We start from the raw sequence: 16,232 nt of genomic DNA on the forward strand, positions 1-16,232 counted from the left end.
GAGCGCTTTACAAGCGCATAGTAATAATAATACTGTGGAGACTGTACCTTTAAACAGAGCAAGGGGAAGTATTGCAAGTATGCTTGTGGTCCACCAGCATGTATATGAATCAAAGGAGGGAGGTAGAGGAGAAAGACAAAAGGACTCGACCTCCTATCGAACTTAACAATAAACAAAGGGAGCCTGTCCGTCAATCCTGGACTTGACTTCCACTTCTGATTTGGAAAACAGAAGTGTTTTTCTGTCATCGCAATATACATAAATATGTGCAACATGGCCAGGAGCTCTGGCAAACTAACTTTCACTTCATATTAGTACAGATCTTCCAGATATAACACCAAAACGATGCTGTATGTATATTTACTTGTTTCAGCATGTAGTTGCTTCACAACTAAAGTGTTGACAGGAGTTGAATTAGGGAGTAGTAATCCTTGGTCCTAACAAAAGGCCTTGGGGAAGGGCTTAAACCATGTAGACCTCCTCCCCCTTTTTTTAATCATAACCGCTAAAGGTACGGATAAAATATTTTTTTCCTACTAGACAGCTATTTTTGATCTTTCAGAACCCCCCCCACTCCTATTTCTTTACATCTTTTTTCATCTATTAAAAATATCAAAAAGTGCTCCCACTTTACTCGTAGGTCGCAGCACTCCCTGTTTCGCAGTGGAATGGGAAGGACCCAGTGATGAAGCATGCCACCAGTGAGAAACTCTGGTGGGTGAGGGTTCTCTAAAGATAACCTTGTTTTCCAAACAAGAAGTAAAAGTCAGTCCACGATTGATGGACTTAATTTATTTTGTGGTCCACCAGCAACATTAAGGTAAGGGATCCTTCACTTCCATGTATCCTGAGTGCAACCAAATCTGGTGACCTATTCCCTTTGAGATGCCTAGAACTCCCCTCAGATCATTAGCACTCTTAGACCTAGTCACGATGGTCAGTGTTGAGACACTCCACATTGTGGTAAATATGATCAAGGCACTATTTCACAGATATTCAGGTCCTCCGGTTATATGTTGTAGTACACCTCCATGTTGATTTCCATCCTGCATAACTCCATCCTGCATAAAAAGTCTCTGCTAAAGCCTTCAACATCTGTGGCAGTCCTGGACATGTATTAAGAAGGCCAGGAGATGAGAGGCTGCTTAACATTCCCCCTTAGCTGAAGCCCAAACCCTTTGACAAACTGCTGTCCATGCCAACAGCAGAGGACAATTTCCAGCTTTCAACAGTTCCAGCGAGTCCATCTATCCCAGCAGCTCCAGTGACTTCTGCAGCTATCCCAACTTTTCCAACACAGCTATTCCACTTCCTGCCTGTCATGACAAAAGAAATAGCCACTCTAAATAATGAAAAAAGAGCAGACATACATGAACATTTAGTAAACACCCTGCAAATCCAGGATGCACTTCACCTAACAGAGCAACTCCTCCATGTAAATAGTTATTCTGACTGTCATGGGCGCAAGTGTATACTTGGCAAGAACAACAAATGAGAACAATCTGGTGTATTTCCTGAGCTAAGTGAAGTCTTCTGTGTATGTGACTAATATTATGTCTTTTTAAGCCCTGCCTGCTTCCAAAGCTTCAAGTAAGACAAACGAAGGCTCTAGTATACAGTTTGTAAGCATCTACCATCTACGCCTTTGTGCTCCTTCTTCCATAAAGCTACTGAAAGAGGAGCATGGAAAAGGAAACCAGACCTTGGGGATTTATTCACTTCTTCATTGTAAAATCTCCTCCTCATGACAAATTATTCATTTTCTACTGCTTCAAAAAAGGATGTGATATGATGGACTCCATAGAAAAGAGTCTGCGAGGCATCTGCTATGTTATGTTAATTGCCATTTGTCATTTGTATAGCGCCAAAGTCACTAATGGTCTCTAAGTGCTTGTGAGGAAGATAAATCAATACCAGGGCTCCACACCAAAGCTCGGTCAATCTGGGGGTAGCTTGTCCAAAAGCTAAGAGTCTTTAGTTTCTTCCTAAAGGGGAGTAGGGTGCCTTCCCTACGCAAGCTCTCCGGTAGCTTGTTCCAGAGCTGAGGAATCAACTGAAAAAGCTCAACCCCACCCAACTTCTGTGTAGGTTGCTACCTCTACCAAACATTATGGAATGCTAGCGGCTAGACATTGCTCTTCAATGCAGAATCAGAAAGACGACATAAGTGTTGAAAAGTGAATATGCTTTCCCTAAATATAGTCTGTGTACGCAGACAAGGACTGTACAGATCTGTCTGCTTGTGATGGATGTCATGGCCTTTCATAAGAAGCTTCTTCCTGGCTTTGACTCACCTCCTAGTGTCTCTACTGCTCTCGCTTAATCTCCCATTATTGCTCTTTCCCCTTTCGTCTCACCTTTCCTTTGTCCCTTCACTGCTCTTCTTCATCTCCTCCCCTATCCTTCCAAACCTCTCACACAGGTGCAAAATCTTAAATATACCATTTTCTCTTTGGTTCACCTGCTGATGAATACATCAGATAAACTGAAGCAGAAACCTTGATGTTTTTTCTGGAGAAAAGCAGACTTTACCCAGGCCCAATATAGAATGGTAATTCTGTAGAGCAGGTTCCAAAACACCTAAAGAAGATACGTAGATAACCCATTAATGATGAAAAAAGAATATCCCAACTTCAGAATATTGATGAGATTTTAGTACTGAAGTATGCCAACAAAAGTGGATTATAATAGAAAAGTTCCCAATGTTGGCAGTCCACCATATCGTCCCACATTTACATCCAAGAGACTAGATAGCATTCATAGACCTTCAGAATGCGTATTTTCACAGCCTACATTTTAAAGCATCTCGCGCGGTCTGTTAGATTTTGGTTTGGGCATTCATAATGGCAATACAGAGTCTTGCACTCGGTCTGAAATGAGCCCCATGATTGTTCTTAAGTTGCACGGGAGTGGCAGTGGCACCACAACAAAGGGACATCTTACTCTTATCTCTATCTGGACTCCTGGCTGGTGAAGGCAAGCTCAACATCAAACTTCTTAAAACATCTTCAATCAACTGTAAATTTACTCATTGACCTGGATCTAATGATAATTTGTTCAGAATCCATTCTACAGCCAGTGCAAGTCATCCAGTACATTGGTACAGTATTAAACACAACCTTGGTGTTTCCTTCAGGGATAGCATTTGATCTGTATGAATGAAGATTTGACTCCTGAAATAAATACCTCTGCCAATGGTGATCAGTGTCCTCTTTCATGAGCATCACTGCCTCCTGAATTGTATTGTTCCCAATGCCAGGTTGCAGGGGCTTAGAGAACCCCCCACTTATGCATCTCAAGCTGTGGCTGCCAATGGATGCCATGGACTGGTAAAATGGGTCCCACGTAAACAGTAGTTTATGGGCCTCCTCTGTCAGAAGATCTGGAGCTAAAGTGCTCATAAACAATACTGTTAGGCAATAAATGACCGAGGGGGTGTGGGAAGTGAGCATACATGCATAGCAAAGGAAAGAGGCGAAATAAGGACAAACTCACGAAAATAGGGGAAACACAGAGGTACAAATGGAAAACATAAGAGATGAGAAAAACTAATGATGAAAGACAAACATTGGGTAAGTAGGAGAATTGAAAGATTAGGAAGAGAAATAAATGAAAGGAAGGAAAGGTAAAACGCAAGAAGGAAGACAAGGTGAAAGGTAGGATAGAAGGTTAAAAAGATGTATAGGTGGAAAGGTGAGAGAATGAGTGAAAGAGCAGAAGGATTGAAAGATTATAAGGTGAATGAGTAAAAGTAAAAGGATGGGTTTGCGAAAGTATGCATATGTGGACATATTGATGGGTGGCAGCAAAAAAGGATGGATGGATAGATGATTAAAGGGTAATGGTAAGTCTCCTAAGGGAGGGTAGTGTTTGCTTACCTCATTTGCTCAGTGTGAGTAGAGGCATGTTTCATGTGGGGGGTAACTTAATTTTCTCGCTACTCTCTTGCCAGGCTACACATGCTTTCTTTTTGAGAAAACCTAGAAGACAAATGGTCCCAATCAAGAGGGAACTAGAAAGAAAAAATTCATGTAACTATCAATTCCTCTTGGTGAACTAAGGAGAGGAGGTTGTTCCAAGGAGTTTTCCGAGCATTTGCATCCATATCAAAGGGATGGGCGGGAGTCATTATGTATAAAATCTTTGCTCAATGTAAGGGTGTTAGTCAGAGGTGACTATCACATCATTGCATCAAAATTTTGCAGTTGCAAGCAATCCATCTGACTCTAAAATCTTTTTGTGCATCTATAGATGTATCATCCATTCTTCTTCAAACTTAATATATAACAAAGATTCAGTATCTCAAGAAGCCTGGGTCAATCTGAGTCCTGTTGGGGTAAGTTCAGCAATCTGGCAGTGTGCTGTGGCATCTCCCAGGCCTTCAGGAATGGAAAGCAGGCAAAATCCTCTGGCACCTCATTGAAGAGCATGAGTAGTCTTTGAAGTTTGGGGAACTCCACGTTTCCACTTGGTTGCCACTTCCAAGAATGCACAAATGGCACATCTTGACCTCCAGACCCCCAGCCATGAGAATGCCTTTTTGATAGGATTGTTCTTCCTTAGGTGCTCTCCAAGATGGCAATGATTCCATTTGCTTCAGACTGGCCAATGTAATTGTGTTATTCAGAACTGCTTCATCTATCCCTGAAACCTCATAGGAGGCTCTTGTTGCAGGCTAGACATTCTCATCAGGATGTTGAGTAAAGATCCTCCACTCCAGCAATCACTGAGCTTAACAAGCCGACTCCTGAGTACCTGCAGTGTTGCCACCAGAGACTCCCAGGGGTTACCATGGACGTCCTGAAGAGGTCAATTATCCTTCCACCAGATCATTATATGCTGAGGTTCCACAGCTGATGCCTCAAAAAAGAGGTGGATGTAAGGACGTTTCAAAAAGAGATTGTCAGGTCTTTCATTCTGACAAAATAGGTTCTCCCGTTGCAAACCATGATACTGTCCAATAAGCACCATTTATCATGGTAGGTATCTTTCCTTTTAGCCATACTTTGTGAGCGTCACAATCTCTATAGAAATAACCTCACATGGTGTTCTGTTGCAGTTAAACCTCTCTAAGGTATACTCTCTCCACGAACATTTCTCAAATTTCCACTTTAATCAGGCTGTCTCTGTATCAATGTTTGTCCCACACCCATCTTTCCCAGGTGAGATGATCCTCCAACCAGTAGATATAAAAAGATCTCTGAAGACAAAATGAAAGATTTAAGTCTTTTCAAGCAGTTATTTGTCAATTATGGGACTGCCCGGAGAGGTATGCCTCTACAAAGCAGACAAGGAGCCTGAATATCACCCCACTGGAGACAAAACATAGCAGGAGAGAAAAGAAAAGCAGAAGGTTAGCCTTCTCTGTTCATATTCTCAGGATCTGGACAGCATCCCTATCTGGATCAGAATATTCCTCAAGTGGCAGACTGGATCCGGAAATTTGTTTGCAAACCCCTCGGGCTCCAGTTGATGAAGTAATTCGTCTTTGCATGGTGTCGTCGTCATCATCCGTGCAAAATGTGATGTTCACTATGCTTATATAGGCGCCACCCCAGCGGGCTGACATCCGTTCCTCCTCTTCTGCACCAGCAGAACAGATCCGGTCAAGCTTCCCTCAGTCAACTTTTGGCTGAGTTTTTTTTAAATCATTTTAACTCGACTAGTGTGCCTTATTCCCCACGTTTTGGGCATATCCCAGAAGAAGCCAACCAGTTTCAAGTCATGTGGTACCTGTCATAGGCAAATGTCTGTGACAGACCACCACTTGTTGTGACTGTAGTGTCTAGAATGGTACCAGGACTCCACGGCCTGCGCGGATTGCAGGACAATGAACCCAAAGGCCATCTGCAAGCAGGGCATGAAGATTCTGGCCGCTTGCCATGCAACTCTGTGCTGCTCGAGGTTTTATTCATGAAGGGAGGTCTCAGGACAGCTCCTGGAGTCTCTTGCACTGATCGTCACGATCCAGTACTTCTTCAGGTATGTTCCACTAGAAGAAATACAAAACGTTGAAGCGCTCTCCGACTTCTCCAAGTCAGTCCAATTCATTGTATGGTGCAAGGGAACGATGCCTCAAATCAAGGCCATTCTGCCAGGATGTTTCTGTGGAGCTGTAGTCTGACACTGGGTCCCCTTCACATGTCCCCAAATTTCCGGGAGCTGGAGCAACCCCCGCCCAGCTGTGAGGTTTTTGAGGCCCTGAATCTAATTTTTGGAGAGGTGAACCCCTCTGTGGCACCTTCACACTCCATGGATTCGAACGGAATTCCGACAGGGGCTCCACTGGCAGGTCCACCCTCTTCACCAGTCTGGCTCCACTAGACCCGTTGGTGAATCTGGATCAGTTATGACCTGCTCTGGGAACTATTTAAGTGGCACCATGCCAACACCTGTCAGTAGTGCCAAACCCATCAGGATTTCCACCTCCAATACAGAGCCAGACTGGGATCGTCAGCCAAGCCCACAAGGCCTGAATTGGTAACTGAGTCCTATTTCTCTGAAGGGCCCTTTGAGAAACACGAATGGAGGGGGATCTGAGGATTCCTATGGCTACTCTGACGCCCTAGCATAGTCTATGGCTAATGACACCTGGTATGAGGGACCTTCCTGATGCCAGTGGTATGGACACATCACCAGACACTGGCCTCCTCTTTGCTCCCACAGTGGCTACGTTGGAAGTTGCCTCCTTTGCGATGTCAGTTCGGAAGGCGGCTGAGGTTCTGGACCTTCAGCTGCTCATGGTTGAGGTCAAGACCAATGTCTTGACTGAGGTGCTTCAACCCTGGGTTTCCCCCCTTAGAACCCCTAATCTTCTTTAATGAAGCCCTCACTGATTTCCTGCTCTGGGCCTGAACCAAGTTTTGCACAGGCACTTATGTGCACAGGACTATTTCCCTTTCCTGCCACATTCACCCTGCGCCCAGGGACTCAGCCTTTCTTCCAGCCAGCAACCAACCCCTTTGTGGCTTGCAAAAATAAGTAGTTGCATAGTTTGGGCAAGAAGGAGTAGGGTTACATTTATCACATAAGTACCTATGGGCATAGCTATAGTAGATTTACAGATAGTCTGCATTGGTACGTTTCTACTGCAAGTGCGTCACTGGAGAAGAATTGGTGTATGCTTGTAGAGTGATATGAAAACGCACACTCTTAAGATTCTGTGGTTTTTCATTTTTAGACATCCGACCTTCATCCAGTCCTCACATAGTCCTGCCATTAGATAAATCTAATCTCATGTGACAACACACACATTCCACTGTCTGTATTTATTAAGGAATTAAAATAAGCCATCGTTCAGGAGCCTGTTGTGAAGAAAGTGCACCCCGTGAATAATAAATTAAATGTTTAAATTTCTGAACTACTTTACTAACATTCCATAGAAGGATTTCTGGATCACAACTTGCAAAACGCTGGCACTCCAATCTGTTTGAGGGCATTCGTTGACCATATTGAGGGCACAGCACTCTTTAATCAATCAATCATGTAACTTGTAAAGCACACTACATACCCGGGTGGGTTTCAAGGCGCTGGGGGGGGGGGAGGGGGGGATGTTACTGGTCGAAGAGCCAGGTCTTGAGTTATCTCCTGAAGGTCAGCAGGTCTTCGGTTTGACGTAGGTGGAGGGGGAGGGTGTTCCAGGTCTTGGCGGCGCAATGGGAGAAGGATCTGCCTCCGGAAGTAGTTCTCCGGATGCGTGGGACTGTGGCCAGGGCGTGGTCAGCGGAGTGGAGTTTCATGTTGGGTATGTAGAAGGAGAGTCGACTGTTGAGATAGGCTGGGCCGGTTTTGTGGAGTGCTTTGTGTGCGTGGATCAGGAGCTTGAAGGAGATTCTTTTGTCGACGGGGAGCCAGTGCAGGTTCCTCAGGTGGGGGGTGATGTGGTCGCGGCGCAGGATGTCGAGGATCAGGCGTGCAGAGGCATTCTGGATTCTCTGTAGTCTGCTGATGAGCTTTGACGAGGTTACGGCGTAGAGGGCGTTTCCTTAGTCGAGCCTGCTGCTGACCAGGGCCTGGGTGACAGTTTTCCTCGTGTTTGTCGGGATCCATCTGAAAATCTTGCGGAGCATGCGGAGGGTGTTGAGACAGGTGGAGGAGACTGCGTTGACTTGTTTGGTCATGGAGAGTTTCGAGTCGAGGATGACTCCCAGGTTGCGTGCGTGGTCGGTGGGGGCCGGGGGGGACCCCAGTGACATGGGCCACCAAGAGTCGTCCCATGCGGAGGGGTTGGACCCGAGGATGAGGATTTCTGTCTTGTCTTTAGGTTACCATGTTAATGGAATTGAGAACTTTGACTTGACCATTCCAAAATTGTTATACTCTTCTTTTTCAGCTATTCAGTCAGAGATTAACTATGTTTTCAATTCATTCTCCTGTTGCATAATGTGATTTCAGCTAAGCTTTAGCCGTTAGACCCCATACTGTTTCCTTTTCAATGTGCTAGTACAGAGTGATTTATAGTAGACTCGTTCTTTGTAGGGCATCCAGGACCTACATCTATAAAGCAAGCCCAAATCCTCACCACTCCACCTCCATACTAGACTTTAGGTTTTGTAAAATATGTTTGATATTATAGCAACTCCACTTTAGTCTCTTCTGTCTAGAAGACACAGGCACTTGGGTAAAATGAGAGCAAAAGCTAAAAAATACTAAGGTAGCATATGTGGCATTTCAACAGGCGGGAAGTTGAGCAGGCTGCTGAGGCCTAGCTTATCTATTTAATATCACTATATTTAAATCTCATCTTTTTACAGCAATCTACTTGACATCACTATATTTACATCTCATCTCTAAAGCAAGGTGACCCGAGAAGGTTTTATCATTGTTTTTCTAGGTTTCTGTGTCTAAATATCTCATTTTGTGTCTAGCCAGGTAGCTACCGTTGTAGTTAATCCATAATGCCTTTCTTCTTTTGATTATTGTCTTTATTGGCTAATTCTGGTCACTTATTGTCTGATGTTTTTTTCGTCCTGTGCAGAAAGTGACATATAAATCCAAGAGATCAATATATGACCTACGGACAATTGCAGAAGTTGAGGGATCTGCAGTGAAGGCTTGGAAGCATGCAGAGTGGAAGGAGCAGATCTTAGTTCCAGCGCTGCCACAGTCTGTCCTTCAGGGTTGCAATCTCATTCACATTGACTACTATATCCAAGTAAGTTACACTTTTGCCTAAAGAAAAATTCAATATATTTTTTTTTGTTTGTTTAAACCCCATATTTCTTTTTTTTAAATTTGTTTTAACACAAAACCGCAGGGGATTTGAGAGTTTTAGCTCTGTTTTTGTTTGTATTGATTCAACTTTGTGTGAAGCCACTGTAAATACTGCTTATTGCTAATGCTGTGTAATAAAGTCCCTATGGCCAAGTACCAGAAGCAGAAAATTGTAGTTTGTTTGGTAATCGGCCTGTTCTCAGGTCTACACAGCTGAACAAAGTGTTACTGGAGTTTAAACCCTCTCCCTCCCACACACGTTTATGATACGTGAAATCAGTTTGGCAGTACTAAACCAGTCAGTGATTTATTATGCAGTGTCTGTGGTAGGTTATGCAGTTTACCACTATTGTTCCTGGTCTGTGAGGGAGTTTTATGAATCCTTCTTTGGTGTTCATAAACGTTAAATTTCCGATTTCTACTTCTAACCACAGATTCCTCACATATAGAATATCCCCGGGTGCCAGACTGGATCACAAATATTTTAACAGCATTGCTGCGCATGCCAGTAGGTGTCTTCACACGTTGACTTTATTTTGATGCTTAAGTGATGAACGAGACTCATAAGTTTCATCATCAGGTATTTTCTTTCAGTGCTTCGTACGTTGGTCTGGAGCTCCACTCTTACTTATTGACAAGTGTTTTTCTTCAGAAAACATTTTTAATTCGAAACTACCAGTGTTTAAGGAAACTTCATGGTTTGAGCCTAGTCGGTACTGTCGCAAGCAAATGTCTGTGACAGACCCACAAGAAGTGTGCCTCTAGAGTGTTTAAGGCATGACTCCAAGCTGTGCAATGAGTGCATCTTCATGAATCAAAAGCCAACCCAGGATTGTGAAGCAAAGCTTTACATTGCTCAACATCCGAAAAAGAAACTGCAAGCCCCACTTCAGCCTGAAGTAGAGGGAGCGGAGCTGTTGCCGCTATTATAACGGTTCCTGCAACAGCTCCTCTTCGCGGGAGACGCTGGGTAAACTGAAGCAGAAACACAAGGCCCTTGGAGGGACTCATTCCCATCCTACCACTCGCCATCCGAGAAGTCACAAGGGCATCAAGGTGAGCCTCTTTCTTACTCCTCAATTTATCCTGGTTCACGCTCAAGTCACCAGCGGTCCTCAGCAGCATCACAACAGATCAAGGCTTTTAGAGAGGCGATGATGCAAATCTTTCACACTCTTCAAACTCCCTCTGGGGCCCCATGGGTCTCTGTGCAATCTGGGCCTCCCAAACTAGTCTAGTTCCACACTGACTTCGGAGCCAACTTCCACTCCTGTTGCTTCGACATAGCCACATGACTAAACACCACCAGCACCAGTAGAGGACCCATTACTACTTCCAGTGTCCGATTCTGATCCAAAGTCGTCTCGCCTTTGACCACGATCACGTCCTGAATTCACACCAGTGCACCCGGTCCCTGTATATGAAGATTCGTACAAGATACTACAATAGAGCTGCCCTCTGGTGCTCCACCACCTTTTCAGCTATGACTTTGTTCAAAGTCAGCTAGCCTTCGTAGATGAGCTTGGATGTGATGAGGATGATTTACCCCCACATTGTGATTGACAGCCTATACATGACTTTACAGGACGCCAGTGGTTTGGATACTGAATTGGGTTACCCCTTTAATACTGAGTTGGTTCTGCAAGCCACATCCTCCTCCCTGGACCATTCACAGTAGGCACTTTTTTGGTATGTTAAGACAAGCAGCATAGGTGTTGACATGATTATGGAGGTTTGGTATCCTAGACTGGCCTCTGCTGAACCTTTACTGCTATTTAATAGGCTCTAACCGACACATTAATGTGCATTCTTGTTGAAGCTCTGTTCTTTCCCACTAGTGAACAAGCTGGTGGTGAGAAGCCATAGGCGGGCACTTGGCGAACCTGATTTTCTTTCACACATCCTCCGCCAGACCGTCTTGTAGTACAAACATCCCACCAGCAATGTCAACCTCAATTTATTCCCTACAACAGCTCCCCACGCCAGCCCCGGAAGGAAGGGGGAGAGGGGGCGTTTAAGAGAATTGAGGCATTTCGGAAACCGATGTTTTCATCTGCCATCCTAGCCCTAAGTCGGTCAATGCCAGTTAGGGCCATATACACACACTCCTTTTGGGACATGGTCAGTGAGATCTTGTCTCCAGTCCCTGAAGAATTTCCAACCTCCATGGCTTAGATCAGGGGTCTCCAACCTTTTACGTAGTGAGAGCTACTTTTGCTAAACGAAAGTCCTCCTGAGCTACTAATAGATTGTTTCACTGTACAAATAGTGACCACGTACGTTAATGTTACAATATGACCACCATAAACAGGTTGAGCAGTAGTGACCAGCCAAGCATCATTACATGCCCTCTGGCACAAATGACAACCATAACCATAACTCCGCTTCAATTATCATTCAGCTATCAACTTGAAATATGTTTTGGAGTTGCAACCTTTTGCCGTCATCAGCAAATAAATTACTGAAAATACACATACTTGTCTACCACTTTCCATTTTGGGCAAACCAACTGAAATTCCCAGAAGAAAAACATTTTCTGATAAAATACATCATTTTTGCTTTTAAAATAGCACTTTTCATTTATAGGAAATTCACAGTCGGCTTGCAGTTTTTGAGTACTCACATGTACAAATGCCTCACATGGACCTCAAGTTCCCCGGGGATTACAATCATAGGTCATGGATGCTCACCATAACACCAAGGATGGCTGTATTATGTCAAATGCCCTCCACTATACCAGGGCCATCATTGTGCCAAAGCTGGACTCCTTAACGACCAGGTTGCGCCCCTATATAGCAATCACGCCCATTATTAGGCAAGGTGCAGACACAAAGGGATGGTTTAAAATTGTCCAGTCATACACCTAATATGTAATTGACAGCTGCCACTATGCCACAACTTGATCAAGCATACCCAGAGTAGTCAAGGATGACATTAATATGCAATTGGTACTATTATGCTATGAACAGACAGTTTTGCCAGAGGTGAAGCCTTTTTGAAATGGGCTAAAATACACTTTTAGCAGTCCATGAACCAGGCGCAGTGTCCAGGGAGAAAGACATTACAGAGGGACACCTTGTCACACAGACACATACATAAATAAATGTAGATTAGGTTCTTCCTTTCTCTGGATCCATACTATGCTCTCCTCAGCTCTTGGGCTGATTATGCACCCAACTAACACATGTTCACTCTGGCTCCTGCAGTCACCCCCTAACACGCTTCTCTCTCTTGGTGCATTGTTCATTCACATGTCATGCAACTCATAGAGCAGGGCCTGAAACATGGTCAATCTACTTGTCACTGAGAGTGGATGCAATTGGTCATGTGGCAGACCCCATAGACCCACAAAGTGTGTGTTTGACTGCAGTCATGATACCCTGCCATTGGATTGGCTGGCTGTCACTCTAAGGGTGTTAGAAATTAGCAACGCTGCCGCCTTTAGCAGCACATATTTTCAGAAGGAGAAACTTGGCTGGATGTCACTCCTGGGAGCTACTGTGAGGGTGCTGGTGAGCTACCAGTAGTTCCCGAGCTACTAGTTCGAGACCCATGGCTTAGATCATACAAGATGGTCCGGGTGCAGCAAGATATGTATTTTGATCTGTCCTAGATACTACTGATTACTTGTGCTGAGCAACTGGCACTAGTTTGTGCTTTTTCGTCGCACATGGATGACATCCACAGAATTTCGTGGGATGTGTAGTCCTCCCTTTTAGATTTGCATTTCAACAGATCTTGCCTATTTTGCAAAAAGTTTGAGTCTGCCCTGAAACGCTTCAAAGAGAGCTGGACCACAGCACATTTCTTGGGCCACTCCACCGCTGCTGGACAGTGTCCACCTCAGTTCCATCCTGTTGTGTCTGAGGTAGCCCCACATAGAAACAACGCCATCTTTCATCATGGCCATGTTTTCTTAAGTTGCCTTCCCCTTAACACAATAACCTTTTACACACATTTGCGTGTGTGACAGTGTTGGATGCAGTTTCTCTGAAACTGTTTCGCTTACAGATTCCACTTCGCCAGCAATCATCATGTTTCCTTGAACACCATGCACAGGGTCTTGACACACTTTGTGCAAAGGTCATTCTATTTTTCATCCACTCGGCCACATGGCTATCTAAACACCAAAACAACGTTCACTTTCACAGGACTCGAAAGGATGCTTTTTTTTTTTTTATAAATAGGCAAGCATTTCCGGGTCTAGGCACTGATAATCGCGAGGTCTCTACACACTGGTGCTTTGGCCCAGCAACTTGCTGACTTCTTCTTGCGAGGGTGTCCAGCTAGTGACCTAGACGGGGGACTTACATTCTTTCCTATCAGGTAACCGGGGTTAGATTGAACATCCAGTATGGGGATTTTTGGCTGTACATACATACACACACACTTACCTTGGTTCAATAAAATATTGAAAGCTTCCCTCTGTGTATTATTTTGTGTTTCTCAGAGTACTGGAGCACGAGTGTCTGAGCAAAAGGGTTCTAGATCTGTTACCATGTTCAGCGGTTGCCAGAAATCATTTACTGCCCGACTAGGTTTAGGGGGGCTAATGGTGGCACTGTTATAGCTGGTCTGTAGGGCAATCTATCCAGAGGGGGCGCGTAGAATCAGTCTGGCACCATCCCAGCAGTTATGCTATCCACAAGCGCGCAATTTCTACTGTAAGGTGGAAACTACATGACAATCCCTTATAGAGGTATCCAAGAGATTTAGTGTACAGGAGGTGCCAGGTATCCGCATCGGCATTAGGGATGAGGATCAAGTAGATATTGATTCAGGGCCAGCAACTTTGCCAGTCCCCTACCACTGTGTCCTAAGCCTTAAGATTACTTTAGTTTGCCCTGAGTGGCTCACAAACAGCTCTGTGAGGCAGGATCAGACATTTCGTCCAAGGGTGGCACACCCACCTCTACTCCTGAAAGATCACTGCTCACAATAGAAGTCATATATTGAAAGATCATGGAGACCAAATATTTTAATAAAACTGGTCAATCACTTGTGTTGTAAATTAAAAAGACCAAGCAATGTCTGAACCATGTTGTTCAAAAAATAGCAGCCTTAGTTACTCAGTTTCACACAAACGCAGACAGAACTTTTGGTCATGAGAGTGTAGGCTCACCTTTCTTTTGTATTACACTAAAAAACTTTTGGAAAGAAACACTACTGCCGCAAGGTGTACAAGCAAGATCAGAAACCTGTGGGATAGCAGTGCTATGAAACCTTTTCAAGTTAGGGGACTTTTTCCCACCTTTCTCTATTTGTATTAACTGTTTTTTATCCCTAACTTGAGCAGGTGAATCTGTGAAAGACCCAATTCTGCAAAGGTAAGTTACTTACCAGTAACTAAATTTCAATGCAGTACTTAAGTTGTAGATTCAACAGCGATGATCACTCCGACTCATTATAAGAGATTCTTTCGTTCACTTTATGAAAACCAAACCTGAGCAATGGAAGCCCCTGGAGAGAGAAGCTAAGAGAAACTCCACCTTAGTTGCCTGAGTTCATCCTGTATCTTTCTCTGAGCTAGATGGTGCATGCAGGTGTAATGTTAAATGAATGGTTTTTTCACTTTTGTTTAACATACACTACTACGGACTCCCAGCCGCTGAAGCGTGCCCGAGGACCAGATTTCACTTAACACATGCTTTCCTAACAACTACATTCACACATCTGAGGATCATCCATCCTGTCCATGACTAGCCACCAAAAGAAATCAAATGCAGCAATCTCTTAGCAGACATTCCAGAGCTATTCATGATCTTCTTCAAGTAACTTTTCCCTCCATCCTTAAATAACAACGCCCCAACCTCCGTTTCTTTGCAAATTAGTGAAAAGGTAGAAACACTACAGGAACTTCCTTCTACTTAGGCCAACCTTTATCACCCCTTAGCATACTGAATTAAGTAAGATGTCAGACTCCACTCACCACACCCACTACCATTGTCATGCAATGTTTCTTGTCAGTCTCTGCAAGATCTTAGAAGTTCCCACAAGTAGTCTGTACAAAATAGCTGCAGTAAAATATACTACAAATTTTACGTCAAAATTATACTCCTTTAGGCAATATGTCAACCTGCCACTGCGTGCTATGGTATTCCAACCTCCCCCAGGGCAAAGAATATTTGCTAGGAACTGGAACAAACCTTGTGATGTGAGGAGAAATTGTTAGATGGCGTGAGTCTTGTGTTAACAAGATTTGGTAGTAGGCTCAACAGAGATCTAATGTAGACCATACCGTTGCACCTTCAAGATAGTAACAAGTTAATAGATGATGGGTAAAGGACGAGTGTCAATTAAAGCATTGGCATTCAATGCATGTATGTGTATACACAACCTCAAATAGTGATCAGATTTGCAGACTAGACTAATAGGAGATACCCAATCTGAGGACTCGACCACCTCGATCAGGTTACACTTGACCAATGCAGCCAACCCCTTAAACATTTGCCATCATTCTTTCCTTTCAATTATGGGATCTCCTCTTAATTTTTAATTTGCAGGTTTTGCCTCTTTAAGTTTCATCTGAAGTATAAATCCTTGTAAAGTTTCCAATATTTATGATAAAACATCTGGGAACTGCTTAGTAACCCATACCTAATTCCCAAACTCCTTTACTAACAATACTTGTCATTTTCCTTGGGGGTGTGTGGGGGATAATTCCAAGCTCTCACTGATCTCTCCACCGTGGATCATTCACATGCTTGCAAGCATCAAAGTTTTATGTCTTTGACTGTTAAATCAACCTGTAAAATCAATATCACAACTACTGGAAGACTCCGTTACAATATCTGCTGGTTCAGGTTTTTTCCTCCTTCTAACCCTCTGAGTGTTCACAAAAAAACTCTATTGACTATGGGAAACCAGAGTCAACCATCAGATTGAATGTTTTGCCTGAAATAGTAGCCTTACGTAAGGGATGACTTTCTTTGCTGAATAGCCAACACTACCCCAGAACACTCCTTCAGTTTTCCCATCTTTGACCAAACCTTTGTCTTGGAACTTTCTTATACAGGCTA

At 43.8% G+C, this 16,232-nt stretch overlaps 1 protein-coding gene across 2 annotated transcripts in view; it reads left to right on the top strand.

Annotated features, from left to right (window-relative positions):
• Nucleotides 1-16,232, top strand: part of ARRDC1 (arrestin domain containing 1) — a 764,178-nt gene that overhangs the window by 605,747 nt on the left and 142,199 nt on the right. For both annotated transcript variants that reach the window (XM_085611562.1, XM_085611554.1), the window contains exon 6: nt 8,978-9,154. In XM_085611562.1, the coding sequence (XP_085467688.1) occupies nt 8,978-9,154 (177 nt within the window). The remainder of the gene's footprint in view (nt 1-8,977; nt 9,155-16,232) is intronic.

Source organism: Triturus cristatus, chromosome 1_2 (genome assembly GCF_964204655.1).
Source record: "Triturus cristatus chromosome 1_2, aTriCri1.1, whole genome shotgun sequence".
Taxonomy (NCBI): domain Eukaryota; kingdom Metazoa; phylum Chordata; class Amphibia; order Caudata; family Salamandridae; genus Triturus; species Triturus cristatus.